Genomic DNA, 18990 nt, shown 5'->3' on the forward strand with positions numbered 1-18990 from the left:
TTTAACAGATTCTTTGTAGAACCCATGAGCCGCAACTGTTCCGCAGTACATGTGCATAATTGGATTCTTCGGACGGGTTTCCATATTTCTTTCCGTTACACAGATACTGTATTTCTTCATTCTGCTTCCCATAATGTCCTACAGCGTAGCCATTGTTGCATTTGCTCATTAACATTTGTTGCTGCATGTTCCATATAGCATCCCCTCCTACAGTTTGTCAGTGTAAATTGTTCACTTCTCTCTGCGTTACATTCATATTCTTTGTACTCCCTTTCGCAGCCACTGTTTCGCCATCACTTATGCATAATTGAATTCTTCGAATAGAGTTTCCTTTGATATCTTTTGACTCGACATTCCTATTTCTCTTCGTTACAAAGATACTGTATTCCTTCATCCCGTCTCCCACAGTGTCCCTAAAGAGTAACCATTGTTACCTTTGTTCATTAACATTTAATGCTGCATGTTCCAAGTAACATCCCCTCCTACAATTTTTCAGTGTAAATTCTTCAGTTTTCTCCATGTTTCATTCACTTTCCTTGTACCCACTAGCGCCACCACTGTTTAATCACCACTTATGCATAATTGGATTCTTCGGATGGGGTTTCCTTTGATATGTTTTGACCCGACATTCGTATTTCTCTCCGTTCTTGCGATATTGCAAATTGCCGCCTCGGAAGGTGACATTTCAGACGCGTCTAGCGTCCAAATGAAGCCGCATTTACCCAATGTTCATATGACATTTTTTGCTTGTTTTTACCTGTAGATTCATCTCCTGAATTTTCCGACATTGATGCACGACCACACTGTATATATATATATATATATATATATATATATATATATATATATATATATATATATATATATATATATATATATATATATATATATATATATATCGGGAGTCCGTAAAGTCCGTTGACACCCCGTGTATCTTAGAAGCGACTGCGAGTATCAGAAAACGCAAAACGTTAATCGATATTGCACGTCTTTATTTGCACCACTGAGCTGATGTGATATTTATGTGTTTTCAGAGGAAAAAACACTGATGTCAAATAACTTATGAAACGGTTCAGGCAAGCATGCAAAGTTTTGGACTCTGGAACGTAATTTGTCTTAATCTGTTACGTGTTATGTATGCCGTTAAACATTTAGAGTAGGTTAAAGCAATCTTTATATTCATACTTGTAAACAAATTGAATATTTAATGATATGCTGCATATTTATTTCGAAATTTAAGACTTAAGTTTAAAATGGCGAATTTTGATCTTTGTCACGACTTTTTATCTTGAAAGACTGGCACGAAATTCTTATCTTTTGCTTATGGTATGTTTCTGATTTTATATATAATTATTTTTATTATTCTAGGAGGAGGAAGTTTTGGTGGAGCGAATGCCAATGCAGGGGCCATAGGTATTGGAGGAGGAGGTGAGAATAGTTAATAATAGTAATTGTATATATACAAGGTGTCCATTAAGTCATTTCGCTCTCCTGTATGGTCGAAACGCCTGCAAATATAACAAGATGGAAAAACATTTTTATAATTGTTTAAAGGAGCTAGAATTTTGAGCTGAAAAAGGTCCACCCCAGACACACCTAAATCGGGACATGTGTGGTCAACTTGAAATTTTTAAATGCTAAATGTTGTTGGCTAATACATCGTTTAAAAGGGTGCGACAAGAGAAATATTTTGCAAAAATTTTCAAGTCCATGTGTTTTCTCCATACAAAATGGCGGAGGTTCACATTTCCTGTTTGTAAGGTCCGTTGCCACCCCATGTATTTTCGAAACACCTGCGAATATGAAAAAAACGCAAAAACGTCCATCATTGTTTTAAAGGGCTTGAATTTTGAGGTATTAAAGGTCCACCTCAGATACCTGTATATATTTGTAAGTGGAGTCAAATTGAAAATTTTAAACCGCAGCGGGTGCCGAGTAATATATCGTTGAAATCGTCTCGACAAGAGAAATATTTTGCCGAAAGTTTCAAGTTCCTATGTTGTCCTTATACAAAATGGCAGGGGTTCACATTTCGTCTCCATAAAGTCCGTTCCCACCCCATATATCTTCAAAACTACTGCCAACATGAGAAAACGCAAAAAACGTAAATCGTTATTTGAAAGTTCTTCAATTTTGAGCTGTAAAAGATTCATCCCAGACATCACTGGAAGGGTACGTGAGGACAACTTGATAACTTTAAATGGCAAAGACTGTCGAGTAACAAATCGTGGGAATTATCTTAACAAAAGAAATATTTTCTAGAATGTTCCAATCCCTATGTTGGCCCACACAAAATGGCGGGGGTTTATATTTTGTGTTCATAAAGTCCATTATGACCTTCTGTATATTCGAAACAATTGCGAATATGAGAAAACGCAGAAACGGCTTTGAATTTTGTGCTAAAGAAGGTTTACCCCAGACACCTCCATATATTGGTACATGGGGTTAACTTGAAAATTTTAAATGACAAACGGGTTCGATTGGAAACTTATCGACAAGATAAATATTTTGCCGAAAGTTTCAAGTCACTATGTTGACCCCACGTGACTTTTAAGGTGAAAGGCCAACATTAAAATCACTGTTTTATACTACGCTCATCTTTTTTTAAAGGAAAATATTTCGTTCCCCCTTGAGACTTTTCAGAGGCACATTAAACTCAAATGCTGTGTAGGATATGCGTTTAATCGATTAATATTACATACATGGCCGCTATTAGGCGGGGTGGGCAAAGGGGGGCAGTTACTCTCACTTTTTTGAAGTAACTGATTAATGTATATAGTTTGATTTGGAAATGTAAAGTTTTTGTATGTATTACTGGTTCATAAAATGAGTGATGCCATATATTTGCCGGTGCGTGAGTACGTATTGATTATCGTGTTGAGTTAAGAAAGCTACAAGAATTGCATTACAATTGCCATGGAAAATAACCTATTGGAGCACAATTCCAGCATACTTTCACTTCTCAGAAGGACCCGATATGTTATTCAGCCTCTTTGAAACTAACTGTGAGAACATTTTGAAAAATAAATTCACAAGTGATTCTTTAATTACACAAAAATTGACAGTTTCCAAAATGTCTTTTCTTCTTTCTAATAGTAAGGAATATTGATTAAAGAGAGAGTAATAAAAATAACTTTTACCTTTTCCATTGTTTTGCAGTGTAATATACGGGTGAAGTGCGTGTATAGAGGTGCACGAGCGTACATACAATTAAATTTAGTGTAAATTTTTATATACTAAATTTTTGTGCCGAACATATCTTGTTATGTTTATCCAATGGCTTAGGTTTGATTCACACGTCCGGATGACATGTTTATCTCTGTTCGTTGTAAGAATCACTCCATAGTCCAGTTATACAAAATAATCCTAAACCTAAGCTTATGTTGAATACATATGAGGGAAAATATATTCACCACACGCTTTCCCCTCGTACCTATTCTGTCTATCAATACAAACCTTGGTACAGTGATTTCTTATCTCATATAGTATTATTCGAGATCCACTTGGATTGTCTGCTTTTACCCGGGGCTACTTCAAAAGTGTCCCAAGTTGGTGGAAGGGATTTCCAGAAGGAATTTTCCTGACATTCTCCCAATTTTCACTTTTCAAGTACGTTATGGGCTCCAATACATAGCACCTTTAAAAGGCTTGATTCATGCTAAAGAGAATGAACTATTAACCATGACTTTCCAATGAACAGTGTTGATGCAATAGCCATTTTACTGCGAGTCTACGATTTTCTTTATACTAACAGGGTTAATGGACCCTTACTCTGTTGTCCATGGAACCTAACTTTTTGTGCTTGAACATATCGTTGTTAAGTTTATCCAATGGATTATGTTTGATTGGGATATCCGAATGACACGTTCATGTCCGTTCCTTGTAAATATTTCTTTAAATGTCGTAGTATGTGCTTGTAGTATTTACTGTCTTTCATTTTCTAAGGGTAATAACACACATTTAATAGCATGTGTAGAATTAAAAAATAAGTTGTTCATTAATCCCCAGTTTCAATATAACTTGCAAAACAAGCCTCATTATTCGTTACTATGATTAATATTATCCTTTCTATTTATTCGTTTCGTAAATTTGTTATTAAATAATCTGATCACACACTTTTCCAGACAGAATTTTAAGATGTTTGTTCTGAAGAAATCAAATCTCTTCTTCTAATTTCGTTGTTTAAGAGTACAAAGGGCAAGTACCTACTTCCGTTGCTCTTGTCAACTTACCTAATAAAATATGAAATACGATATTGTAAAGTTTTGTCCCATATAAGTATAGGTAGAGCGATAATAAAAGGAGTGTCCGGAATCGATCTCCCACTACCGATTTTATTATAAAACTTCTCCACTATAAAAGTATTTCCACAAAATACTATACAAATAATTTCCCTAATATAATGTTACAGGGTTAGTTATAGGTTGTCTTTGGCCGTAAGGTCATATACAGGATCTCTACAGAACCGCGTAGCAGGCTAAGCAGAGGAGAATTAAGGAACCAGTGCTTCTTAGCAATGGCGAACAGAGCCGAGTAGCAGGCTAAGTAGCTGAGGTTAGGATTCCCAGAGCCCCATAGCAGGCTAAGCCAGGAGATAAGATGAGCGTATTCCCGTAGCAGAGTAGAGGCCCTGGGGTTAGGTTACTCCTAAAGTCCCGTAGCAGACTAGAGGAGGGTCACCAGAAAACTGGTACTGAATTGACTTTGTGCATCCAATTTATAGGGTCCTTTGGGTGGGGGTGGCGCTGCTGCTAAGATGTCTTCTGCTCCGTGGGAGGGACTAGAAGCCGTCGTCTGCAAGTGATTGTAGATCCATCTGGTGTAAAGTCTTCTTGCCAAACCACGCGGTTTTGTGAAATTGTTTGTTTATCACATCACATGGGCCATTACAATATAAGTATTGTAACCGAAAAAGATAGTATCCTATTAGTTATACTACCTTTCGTCAAAAAACTGGGAAACAACCACGGAAATTAAGTTTGATATACAAGTATTCAGATTATATCTTACCCCCCCCCCCCCGCACTTTCAACTCCAACTGCCGCCACTGATTACATTAGCTTTAGAGTACACTGGATGGACCTGCGCTCTCTACAGAAAAAGTGAAGTGAAATCTTTGAGTTTTACGTCCGACGGTTATGCTGGTTAGGCTTATTTACAACACTGAGCGCATGTGATTTCTATGCTTTCTCAGAAAAAGAAACACTGATTTCCAATGACTTATGAAACTGCTCAGGCAAGCATGCAAAGTTTTGGACTCTGCAGTGTAATTTATCTTAATCTGTTACGTGTTATGTATGCAGTTAACCATATAGAGTAGATTGAAGCAATCTTTATGTTCATACTTCTAAACAAAAGTGCATCTTTAAAGATATGCTACCTATTTATTTTGAAATTTTATATTTAAGTTCAAAATGGTGGCTTCAGTTCTTTGTCACGACGTTTTCATCCTAAAAGGCTGGCTCGCCATTCTTATCTTTTCCTCATTGTATGTTTCTGATTTTACATATAAATATTCTTGTTATTCTAGGAGGAGGAGGAGGATACAGTATGGGTATAGCCAATGCCAATGCCATAGGTATTGGAAGAGGAGGTGAGAATACTTAATAATATTTATACAATTCGAACCCCTGTATCTTCGGAACGATTGCGAATATGACAAAATGCGAAAACACTCTCATCATCCTTTAAACCGACTTGAATTATTATCTAGAAAAGTCCATCCCAGACACCCCTAAATAGAGGTGCGTGTGGCCAACTTGAAATTTTTAAAAGGCAAAGAGTGTTGGCTAAAATACCGTTGAAAGGCTGCGAGAAGAGAAATATTTTGCCAAATATTCAAGTCTATGTTTTTTTATCGATACAAAATGGTGGAGGTCCACATTTCCTGATTGTAAGGTCCGTTCCCACCCGATGTATCTTCGAAATCACTGCGAATATGAGAAAACGCAAAAAACGTTCACCATTATTTTAAGGGGATTGAATTCTAAGGTACAAAAGGTCCGCCCCAGACACCCGTATATATTTGTACGTGGGGTCAACTTGAAAAATTTAAACGGTAATGGGTGTCGGGTAATACATCGTTGAAAACGCTTCGACAAAAGAAGTATTTTGCCGAAAGTTTCTTGTCCGTATGTTGTCCTCATACAAAATGGCAGCGGTTCACATTTCGTGTCCATAAAGCCCGTTCCCATCCCATGTATCTTTGAAACGACTTCCATCATGAGAAAAACAGAATACGTAAAACGTCATTTTAAGGTATTCAATTTTGGGTTGTAAAAGATTCACCCCAGAAGGCCCTATACGGGTACTTTTGGTCAACTTGATAATTTTAAATGGCCAAGTGGGTAGAGTAACATATCGTTGGAATTTTCTTGACAAGCGAAATGTTTTCTAGACCGTTTCAATCCGTATGTTGGCCCACACAAAATGGCGGGGGTTTACCTGCTGTGTGCATAAAGTCCATCACAACCTCCTGTATATTCAAAACAACTGCAAATATGAGAAAACACAGAAATTACTTTGAATTTTGAGCGAAAGAAGGTTACCCCACACAGTGAAATTCTGCGTAAACAGATGTTCCCGTGACAGGTGAATTTCTGGTTCAGGTGGAATTTTGCAATTAGGACGACTTATCTGAACAGTTCGAGGTATTTGTGTGACAGTGCTTGAATATGCTATGACTGAATAACTTAATTGGTCAGGTAGAATCCATTGAGCCGCTTGTACCTTAATCGATATTACACGTCTTTATCTACACAACTGAGCTCATGTGATTTCTATGCTTTTTCAGGGGGAAAACACTGATGTCGAATAGCTTATGAAACAGTCCAGGCAAGCATGCAAAAACTTGGACTATGCAATGTAATTTATCTTAATCTGTTACGTGTTATGTATGCCTTTAAACATATAGAGTAGATTAAAGCAATCTTTATATTCATACCCCTAAACGAAAGTGCATTTTTAATGATATGCTGCATATTTATTTTGAAATTTTATACTTAAGTTCAAAATGGCGGCTTCAGTTCTTTGTCACGACGTTTTCATCTTAAAATGCTATCACGCCATTGTTATCCTTCCCTCATTCTATGTTTCTATTTTACATATAAATATTCTTGTTATTCTAGGAGGAGGAGGATTCGGTGGAGCCCTTGCCAATTCACAAGCCATAGGTATTGGAGGAGGTGAGAATATTTAGTAATATATATATATATATATACATACCCTGTGCATAGGTCAGTTCCCAGCCCTGTATCTTTGAAACGACTACGAATAAGACAAAATGCAAAAACATTTCTATCATTGTTTAAAGGGGTTTGAATTTTGAGCTATAAAAGAAGCACCCCAGACACCCCTATATAGGGATACGTGTTGTCAACTTGAAATTTTTAAATGGCAAAGAGTGTTTGCTAATACATCGTTGAGAATGCAGCGACTTGGAAATATTTTGCAAAAATTTTGATGTCTATGTGTTTTCTCGGTACAAAATGGCGGGAGTTCACGTTTGATGTTCGTAGGTCAAGTTGCCACACCATGTATCTTCGAAACGACTGCCAAGATTAAATAAAACAAAGCATATAAATCGTTATTTTAAGGTGCTTCAATTTTGACCTATAAAATTCTCACCCCAGACACCTCTATAAGGGTACGTGGAGTCAACTTGATAATTTTAAATGGCAAAGAGGTTCCAATCCCTGTGTTGACAAACAGAAAATGGCGGGGGTTTATATTTTGCGTCCATAAAGTCCATTATGATCTCCTGTATATTCGAAACAATTGCGAATATGAGAAAACGCAGAAACGGCTTTGAATTTTGTGCTAAAGAAGGCTTACCCATACACCTCCATATATTGGTACGTGGGGTCAACTTGAAAATTTTAAATGGCAAACGGTTTCGGTTGGAATTCTCGACAAGTAAAATATTTTGCCGAAACTTTCAAGTCATTATGTTGATCCCACGTGACTTTTCAGGTGAAAGGCCAAAATTAAAATCACTGTTTTATTTATTTATTTATTTTTTTTAAGGAAAATATTTCGTTCTTTCCTTTGAACTTTTTCAGAGGCACATTAAACGCAAATGCTGTGTACGTTATCCGTTTAATCAATTAATATTACATACATCGGCCGCTATTAGAGGGCAAAGAAGGGCAGTTGCCCCACCCACTTTTTTTAAGTAACTGATTAATGTATATAGTTTGATTTGGAAATGTAAAGTTTTTGTATGTATTACTGGTTCATAAAAAGAATGATGCCATATATTTGCCGGTGCGTGAGTACGTATTGGTTGTCGTGTTGAGTTAAGAAAGCTACAAGAATTGCATTACAATTGCCATGGAAAATAACCTATTGGAGCACAATTCCAGCATACTTTCACTTCTCAGAAGGACCCGATATGATATTCAGCCCCTTTGAAACTAACTGTGAGAACATTTTGAAAAATAAATTCACAAGTGATTCTTTAATTACACAAAAATTGACAGTTTCCAAAATGTCTTTTCTTCTTTCTAATAGTAAGGAATATTGATTAAAAAGAGAGTAATAAATATAACTTTTACCTTCTCCATTGTTTTGCAGTGTAATATACGGGTGAAGTGTGTGTATAGGGGTGGAAGAGCGTACATACGATTAAATTCAGTGTAAATTTTTATATAGTAAATTTTTGTGCATGAACATATCTTTGTTATGTTTATCCAATGGCTTAGGTTTGATTCACACGTCCGGATGACATGTTTATCTCTGTTCGTTGTAAGAATCACTCCATAGTCCAGTTATACAAAATAATCCTAAACCTAAGCTTATGTTGAATACATATGAGGGAAAATATATTCATCACGCGCTTTCCCCTCGTACCTATTCTGTCTATCAATACAAACCTTGGTACAGTGATTTCTTATCTCATATAATATTATTCGAGATCCCCTTGGATTGTCTCCTTTACCTGGGGCTATTTCACAACGGTCCAAAGTTGGTGGACGGGATTTGTGGAGGGAATTTTCCTGACATTCTCCCAATTTTCACTTTTCAAGTACGTTATGGGCTCCAATACATAGCACCTTTAAAAGGCTTGATTCATGCTAAAGAGAATGAACTATTAACCATGACTTTCCAATGAACAGTGTTGATGCAATAGCTATTTTACTGCGAGTCTACGATTTTCTTTATACTAACAGGGTTAATGGACCTTACTCTGTTGTCCATGGAACCTAACTTTTTGTGCTTGAACATATCGTTGTTAAGTTTATCCAATGGATTATGTTTGATTGGGATATCCGAATGACACGTTCATGTCCGTTCCTTGTAAATATTTTTTTAAATGTCGTAGTATATGCTTGTAGTATTTAATGTCTTTCATTTCCTAAGGGTAATAGCTCTTCTTACAATTTCGTTCTTTAAGAATACCAAGGGCAAGTACCTACTTCCATTGGTCTTCTCAATCTACTTAATATAATATGAAATACGATTTTGTAAAATTTTGTCCCATATAAGTATAGCTAGAGCGTTGATAAAAGGATTGTTCCGAATCGATCTCCCATTACCAATGTTATTATAAAACTTCTCCACTGTAAAAGTATTTCCACAAAATACTATACAAATAATTTCTCTAATATATAGGGATAGTTATAGGTTGTCTTTGGCACAGACACGATCGCAGACAGGATCTCTACAGAGCCCAGTAGCACGCTAACAAGATGAGAATTAAGGAGCCACTGCTCCGTAGTAAGCAAAGACGGGTTAAGTGGCCAACAGAGCCCCGTAACAGGCTAAGCGGCTGAGGTTAGAATTCCCAGACAGAGTCCCGTAGCAGGCTAAACCAGGAGATAAGATAGGCGTAGTGCTGTAGGAGACTAGAGGCCTGGGGTTAGGTTACTCGTAAAGTCCCGTAGCGGACTAGAGGAGGGTCACCAGAAAACTAGTACTGAATTGCCTTTGTCCATCCAATTTATAGGGTTCCTTGGGTGGCGGTGGCGCTGCTGCTCCGATGTTGTCTTCTGGTCCGTGGGAGGGGCTAGAAGACGTCGTCTGGAAGTGATTGTAGATTCATCTGGTGTGAAGTCTTCTTGTCAAACCACGTGGTGGTGTTTGTAAACACTGACATGTGGAATTGTTTGTTTATCACATCACGTGGGCCATTACAATATAGGTATTGTAACAGAAAAATATGGTATCCTATTAGTTATACAACCTTTCGTCAAAAAAGTTAGAAACAACGAGGGAAACTCGGATTGACATACAAATATTCAGATCATGTCTTGCCCTCCACTTTTAGCGTCCAACTGCCGCCACTGATTACATATAGCTTTAGAGTACACTGACTGGACCTGCGCTCTCTACAGAAAAAATGAAAAGAAATCTTTGAGTTTTACGTCCCACAGTTATGCCTGTTAGGCTAAATGAGACGGTGATGATGAGTAATGAATGAAATGGTGGAATGAAGAAAGTGAAAGGAAACAGGAGAACCCCGAGTGAACCCACGCATACGGTGTTATTCCACACAAAGTTCACTTGTCGGGGGCTGGGATCAAACCCGGGGCCCCAAGCACAAGAGGTGAACGCTCTACCACTAAACGCTCTCTATGGAGTGCATCATTCAGGTATGAGCATGAATCTCTTTATCATTCCTCACAACATCTGTACATGTTCCTTTAAATGTCTCTTATAATAAATAGGAGCGAATAGTTGGTAAAATGATTTTACTTTGTTCAACATGGATCTCGAACAGCGTTAAATTTTTCAGGTGAAGCGTTTCTTTATCATGATTAACATAGAAAACATAGTTTGTTAATATGTGACATGACACACCTGAATTGTGAGAACATTCATTCATTATTATTTGGTCACAACTCAAATTAACTGTATGGCCTATGGAATCCGGAGGTTGAATGACGCGTTCACAAAATCTCTCCACTGACTTTTATCCTTTGCCACCTGGATCCAGTTTTTGTTCCGTATTACTATTTCTGCGACAGCCATCTTAATATTTTCCTCCGATCTGCATCTAGGTCTCCCTAATGGTTGTTTATCGGTTGGTCTTCCAGTTAAGACTTTGAACACGTTTCTACTTTCTCCTATTCTGGCTACATGACCTGCCCATGTGTTCTTCCTAGACTTGATGGCCTTAACAAAGTTTCCTAAAGCGTCTAAATTGTATAGCTTCTGGTTTTCAAGTTAGGATTTGGGCACAAAGAAGTGAATTTCTGCATAAACAGGTGTTCCATCACACTTGAAATTGAGGTTCAGCTGGAATTTTACAACTAAGTCATCTCGTGTCCACAATTGGAGCTAATTCTTTAATAGTGATTGAGTATGCAATGCCTGACTGATTTAATTGTTGATTTAGGATCCATTGAGGCGCTTGTACGTTAACGGACATTGCACGTCTTTATTTACACCCCTCACCTCATATGACACCTATGCTTTCTCAGGAATAAAAACACTGATTTCCAATAACTTATGAAAGTGTTCAGGCAAGCATGCAAAGTTTTGGACTCTGCAATGTAATTTGTCTTAATCTGTTACGTTTTATATATGCCGTTAAACATATAACGTGGATTAAAGCAATCTTTATATTTATACCTCTAAGCAAAAGGGAATCTTTAATGATATGCTACATATTTATTTTGAAATTTAATACTTAAGTTTAAAATGGCGGGTTTAGTTCTTTGTCACGACGTTTTCACCTTAAAATGCTGGCTCACCATTCTTATCTTTTCCTCATAATATGCTTCAGATCTTACATATAAATATTCTTGTTATTCTAGGAGGAGGAGGAGGATACAATATGGGAGCAGCCAATGCCAATGCACAGGCCATAGGTGTTGGAGGAGGTGAGAATATTTACTAATATATATATACGCTGTGCATCATTTCAGTTGCCAGCCCTGTATCTTTAAATGTGACAAAATGCAAAAACACTTCCATCATTGTTTAAAGAGGTTTGAATTTTGAGCTAGAAAAGGACCACCCCAGACACCCCTAAATAGCAATACGTGTTGTCAACTTCAAATTTTTAAATGGCAAAGGGTGTTGGCTTATATATCGTTGAGAATGCCGCGACTAAGGAATATTTTTCAATTCCATGTGTTTTCTCCATACAAAATGGCGGGTTTCACGTTTGATGTTCGTAAGTTGAGATGCCACCCCTTGTATCTTCGAAACGATTGAAAAGATTAAATAAGACAAAACACGTAAATCGTTATTTTAATGTGCTTCGATTTTGAGCTATAAAATTCTCAGCCCAGATACGTGGAGTCAACTTTACCCGTATAAGGGTATGTGGAGTCAACTTTATAAGTTTAAATGGCAGAGAGGGTCGAGTAATATATTGTAGGAATTGTCTTGAACAAGAGAAATATTTTCTAGAACGTTCCAATCCCGATTTTAGCACAAACATTTTTTTTTTACATTTTGTGTCCGTAAAGTCCATTACAACCTGCTGTATCTTACAAAGAAGAGCCAATATGAGAAAACGCAGAAACGGCTTTGGATTTTGAGCTAAATAACGTTTAACACAGACACCTCCATATATTAGTAGGTGGGGTCAACTTGAAAATTTTAAATGGTAATCGGGTTCAATTGGAAACTTCTAGATATTTTGCCGAAAGTTCTACTTCTATGTTGACCCCACGTCACTTTTCAGGTAAAAAGCCAAAGTTAAAATCACTGTTTTGTGCTACACTCATCTCTTTTTCAGGAAAATATTTCGTTTCCTTCGTTGAACTCTGTCAGAGGTACATTAAACACAAATGCTATGTAGGATATCCGTTTAACTGATTAATGTTACATGCAATTTTAAAGTACACTAGCTGGACCTGCGTTCTTTACAGAGTGCATCATTCACGTATGAGCATGAATTTCCTTGTCATTCCTCACAATACCTGTACATGTTTCTTTACATGTGCTCTTACAAAAAATAGGTGCGAATATTAGGTAAATTTATTTTTCTTTCTGCAATGAGGATCTCGAACAGTGTTATATTTTTCTGATGAAGCCTTTCTTTATCGCGATTGACACACAAAACATAATTGGATTAGGCATTGTCTAACGTTTTGAGCTGAGATCTTCAGTTCCTGTATAACAACATGGTGAACTTCTTTCCAGAATATTGTGAAACTTATTTGCCTTATGCAGTTCAAACTTTTTCCAGATGTTAACCTATCCCAATGCTACATGTTCACTTTTTTATTTTTAAATTAGCTTATGTAGTTCATTAATATTACTTTTTGCAAGTAAATGTGAGAACGTTGGAAACAACGTTCAGGTATTGCAGAATCAGCAGAATTTGATTTCCTATTCGTGGAGGTGAAGAAATAAACACGCTCTCCTGATCCAGTCATACCATTGTTTGCCACTGACCTTCAGAAGGTTGGCAGGGATATCTTCAAAGTTATGTTAGTTGAGAATCTGATTATATGATTCGGAAAAAGAAAGCGTTGCGGGAGTCAAGACTGACTACTGTCAGAATTGAGACAACGTTATCTACCTATTGAGACAACGTTATCTTGATTTTTGTGAGGTAAAAAAGGAGACACGACAGATGGAACACAAAATTATTGTAAAAGCATGATCATCAATATTTTGCATTCCAAAATAAGAAATGTTACTTTAAAAAATAAAACAACTTTAAAAGAAATATCTGGTAAGATGAAAGAACAAAGCATGGCATTTTAGGTGTGTGCGTAACAGTAATATACAAAATAAATAAATAAATATTACAATACTTTTGAGAACCTAGATCATTTGGACCAGATATTGGTATTCCAAAGGTAAACAAGTGAAATATTTTACTTGATTTTGACCGAAAACTTGATTACAGAATTATATATATACAATTATAATATTTTGAGTCAGTTTCCTGACCATCGTTACGTTACTTCTTAGGAATCTACAATTGCGTCACTTTTGAAGAAAGAGACGTTTATTCTTGTTTCCCCTACCTAGCTCATAACACTTCATAATTTTAGTGAAAAATACCTGGTAATGTGTATCACTTCTACTCTCTTGATTTATATAAACAAACCAATTACCGGTTGGTCTCAAACTGGAATTATTATTTTCCGCTGTGAATCTTATCAAACTCTCAGTCAAATTTGGCCGACAGATGAAAAGTAATGGCCTTGTCGCAAAGTGAAACGATCACAAATTGCACGGAATCAATTAAAATATATCCACAGAAAGCTATATTGGTCCATATATTCACATTCGTGCATACTTCTATTTTGGTGTTGACCATCGAATACAACAGATTTGTTGATGATTTGCGGATGAAACATAGCAACCAAAATCTCACGGCCCACAATCTCGTCTAGCGAAAATCTCATTTTTTCAATTATAACATTGATCGCCATAAAAATAAATTGGTAGTAGATATCGACAGTTTTCGAAAATCGATTGAGCATATCAAGAAAAATACAAATTCACCTATCTCTCTCTACTAAAACCAGAAATGCTAAAACAATTTCGCTCTTTCAGTTTCAATATTGATCCCCATAGATCCATAGAGTTCAATCGGGCCTGTGTAGATGGCATACGCGTCTTTGGCGCCGGAGACCTGGGTTCGATTTCCGGTGGGAACTCGTGTGGTTCGTATTCCCTCGCTGTAGGTCCACGTCTCATATGGCCTCGCTGCTGTACGGTACGCTAAGCTGAAATCAAACTAAAAATCCATGGCTTTATAGAGCAAAATAGATAAGTGATATTAAGAAGAATTTTTTTATTATTATCAATGATCAACCAAGATTTTCTTCGGTCCCAACGGCGAATATCATCAGGATGATGTACACCCAACATATGCTCTGCCTGATTTCCACATTTCCTTGCTTTTGTCATTAATGTTTTCCAGTTCTAGTCAATGTTTTCTTGTAGTTTTGAGACGTAGGCCCGTTTAAAAAAATGAAATGAAATCTTTAAGTTTTACGACCCACGATTATGCCAGTTAGGCTAAAGGAGACGGTGATTATAAGAGATGAGTGAAATGGTGGCATGAAGAAAGTGGGAGGAAACGGGAGAACCGCGAGAAAACCCACGAGCACGGTGTTTGTCCACCACAAAGTAGGCCCGTTTAGTATCAAGTTTGTTTCTTTTAAAGTAAACTTCTCGTTTGATGTCATTCAAAACGCAGATATGTAAATAAAATATACATAGTATAAAAAAAAGTTGTACGGACTGTCCTTTATTTTTACTCATTTCTAGATTTATTAAACAATTTTGATAAGAATATACTTAACAGACAGAAAGTACCAGCATTTAGTATATCGTCCGTTTTTCCAAAGACTTTTGTTTCACTTATATGTAAACTTTTGTCAGTTGATGCAACAAATAAGTGAGTTTGCTCTATGCTATGGAGTTTGAAACTAATTTTATAAGATGAATAGACTTCCCTCACTTGAAAACAACATAGACAGATTTTCTGAAACTTTCATACGTTATTAGCTGCAATATGCTTGTATAGTGTACGCCCTCAATACACGGGCTGATCGTGAAATTCTTTGAACTTCCCCTGCTGGATTTTACAACAGTATCTCTTCCTCCTCTTGTCCCTCTTTTGACCTTATTTGCGGGGTTGCAATGTCGCAGCACCCACTGTGTCTCGTGTCTCTTAATTTCTTTCCAATGCATTTGCTAATGTGAAACAGATGTCAGACCAGGGGCGTCATTTCAGACTTCGCTTGGGGGGGGGCAAAAGTACCACCAACATAAGACTTTCACGTTTTGTACTATGTATTAGTAGACAATCGATTAAAGTATATGTATTCCTCAAACTCTTGGGGGGGCAATTGCCCCCTCCTGCCCTCCCTAAATGACGCCCCTGTGTCAGACCTCCACATTTTGCTATAATCGAGTATAATATATATGTATAAGAAAACTATATATGTTGAACAACAATCTTCTGATCACTGACTGAAACGATAGCGTTTGGAACTGTGGCAACTAAGTACCCCACGTGGACTTGACAAGCGGTTGTCAAATGCTAGAAATGAGGGTTCTGGTTGGCCATTTAGTTATCGGGGGTTTTTTCTACAAGTTCCCGCGGACAGTGACTTATTTATAGCGATAGCCTCAAAACGTCGCAATGTCGCAGCACCCACTGTGTCTCGTGTCTCTTAATTTCTTTCCAATGCATTCGCTAATGTGAAACAGATGTCAAGCCTCCACATTTTGCTATAATCGAGTATAATATATATGTATAAGAAAACTATATATGTTGAACAACAATTTTCTGATCACTGACTGAAACGACAGCGTTTGGAACTGTGGCAACTAAGTACCTCACGTGGACTTGACAAGCGGTTGTCAAATGCTAGAAATGAGGGTTCTGGTTGGCCATTTAGTTATCGGGGGTGTTTTCTACAAGTTCCCGCGGACAGTGACTTATTTATAGCAATAGCCTCAAAACGTAGAAGGCGGCATCCTTTATATACAAACTGCACACGTATAGATGGAATACACAATACATGTATTCGTGGGAATGTTTAAGTAGAATCAAACAAATGTTTCCGATCTATGAAGAGAGAGAAAACAGACTTAGCTCTTATCTAGTGTCAATCTGCATTCCACCGGTTCAGTGACGTGGTGTGACACTTTCACAATTGTTACCGATTGTTGATATTACAAGTATCTCTAATTTTTCAATATCAGAGAATCTAGTACTTTTTTCTTTTAGCACATCAATCATTTCAGACTATAGGCATTGGCAGCGATTTTTTAGGAAGGGAGAGTCAAATCCCATTTCATTTACCTCTTTTGGAAAAGTGTGGCTCTTCAAATTCTTCCATTCTTTACTAAATATAATCGAAACAGTCTCTCAATGATCTTAGATATTCTTCAAAGTCATCTATTTTTTTCCTGCAAAAACTTACATCATGAATTTCCTTCTGTAAGATACTGAACAATATTTCTTATCTGGATCCTATAACATAAAACAGTTCAAGTAAAAAATTAAAGTTAAAACTTTGAAGGGTTTGGTAGAATTTTGCCCTACACGAACTCTGGTTTGAGAATCTCATTCGCCGGTCTTCGTCATAGATTTAAAGAGTCCTAACAGTTCACCTTTAAAGCTGTACAGCACATGATTTATCCTACTTTTATAGTTCCACCTTGTGTTTGAGATTGTTGGGATACTTTTGTTGACTACACAGGCCGGTAGCCAGCCCAAAAATGCAGGGGGACCGGCTGATGTTAGGGGGCCCGATTCAACCTTATTATAGTTCATCACCATATTATAGTTCATTTCCAAGCCTACCGTGAAATTCTTTTTGGGGGCCAGCAAAAATTTAGGGTGACCTGGATCCCCTAAACCCATCTGGATACGGGCCTGTGATTACATAGACCAAAGCATTTGTTCTTTTTGAAGACTTCGAGAATAAAGAAGCAAGTCACGACAATTTTAGAAAAAAACTTACATCCTTTTGTACAGTCAACGGACTTTTCTAACACTAAATTAAGCCTATGGGCATGACAATGAAAAAAAAAATAGACTTCTCTATATCTTTGTTTAACAAGAGGTTACTGCTTCCTACCTTACCAACCTTACCGAAACTCCATCGTATGTTTGAGAAACAAGTTTTCCGTATTGAAAAATAGTCAGACTGTTGAACATAATTTGGGACAGTCAAACTACGGTATGATGAAGACGATTGGACAGTTCTTTTTCAACACATCAAACTGCATCAAAGTGCAAATTCAACTAGTAGGCTAAAGGCTAGAGCTGGAAATTTGCTGAATTGAAAGCATTCTATACTAAATTAAAAACAAAATATTTTCAACTTAATGAGCATAAATCCTAAATAATAATAAATATACGAATTAGAAGGAGCACCGGGAAACATCTTTACTTCTCTCTAATTATCATTACTATGAAATTGTATACTGTTAAGACAATGAAATAACTTTACGAATACGGAAATTACAGCTAACTTTCCATACTTGGATTAGGAAGCAAACGAAACAGTATAGTTGAATCACACTGCCAGCTCGATCCTCTATAGCGAGAGAAGAGCGAGTAGAATAAACATGCTGATGATATTCTAGATTCTCCTTGTTTTGACAGGGAACGTTCCTATTTTTTCCTGTTCCACTCAGCCGAACGGTAACATAAGGGCCATTCCGAACGTCCAAATACGAGCGCGCAGGAGGCTTCTTTCTGGCTGGCACGCTGAAAGGTGCTTCTGGAGTGAATGACCACTATCGGGGTTCGCGTTACCTCTGAAATCTACGGTATCAACCACAGTATGTTCCTATTTGGCGCTGGCAATGTAAATGCGGTATAGGCCGTACGAACTTTTTTTTAAAAAAAAAGAAAGAAAAGGAAAATATGTAAACATCTTCCCATGTTGATAATGAAATTTAGAGATATATATGAAAACAACGAAAAACTGTCGTATTTTTGCCGTTACCGCCGGTAACAGCGGTAATATGCACTACACGCCCCTGCACCGGTTTCTTTTCCTCCGCGGACAACCCTAAGTTCACGCACGTGACCTAGCGGGGGCAGAGAATGAAAGAAATCCACCAGGTTAGCTTCCAATCTGCTGTTCTGCACTGTTGCAAAATGCAGCAAATATCTTAAACAGCTTTTAAACGGAAGAAAATTAATTTTTAATTGGCGCGTTCTAATATTACCTCGGCAAGAAGAGTAAAAGTGAACATGCAATATTAATAGTAACAAACATTTGGCCGAATTCTCAACTGTATAAAATAAATAATTTTGTAAAATTTTGAAAAGGAATATACCATGTTATTATATAGGGAAAGCCTATCGCATTCCGAATGATGAACATAGCCTTAATGTGTGACATGTGACACCTGAATTGTGGGAACATTCATTCTTTAGGATTTGGTCACAACTCAAACTAACGGTATGGCCTATGGAATCCGGAGGTTCAATACCGCGTTCACAAAAGCTCTCCACTGACTTTTATCCTTTGCCACCTGAAACCTTCCTTTATCACGATTGATACAGAAAACATAGTCTGTTAATATGTGACATGAGAC

The 18990-nt window shown here is 37.1% G+C and overlaps 1 protein-coding gene across 1 annotated transcript in view; it reads left to right on the plus strand.

Moving 5' to 3' along the window:
- LOC145683692 (uncharacterized) overlaps positions 1 to 18990 on the plus strand; it is a 246666-nt gene that overhangs the window by 113332 nt on the left and 114344 nt on the right. Inside the window, exons 37-40 of the mRNA XM_081755055.1 lie at positions 1369 to 1428; positions 5531 to 5593; positions 7128 to 7184; positions 11760 to 11825. Of these exons, the coding sequence (XP_081611181.1) occupies positions 1369 to 1428; positions 5531 to 5593; positions 7128 to 7184; positions 11760 to 11825 (246 nt within the window). The remainder of the gene's footprint in view (positions 1 to 1368; positions 1429 to 5530; positions 5594 to 7127; positions 7185 to 11759; positions 11826 to 18990) is intronic.

Source organism: Thermobia domestica, chromosome 4 (genome assembly GCF_964235325.1).
Source record: "Thermobia domestica chromosome 4, izTheDome1.hap1.1, whole genome shotgun sequence".
Taxonomy (NCBI): domain Eukaryota; kingdom Metazoa; phylum Arthropoda; class Insecta; order Zygentoma; family Lepismatidae; genus Thermobia; species Thermobia domestica.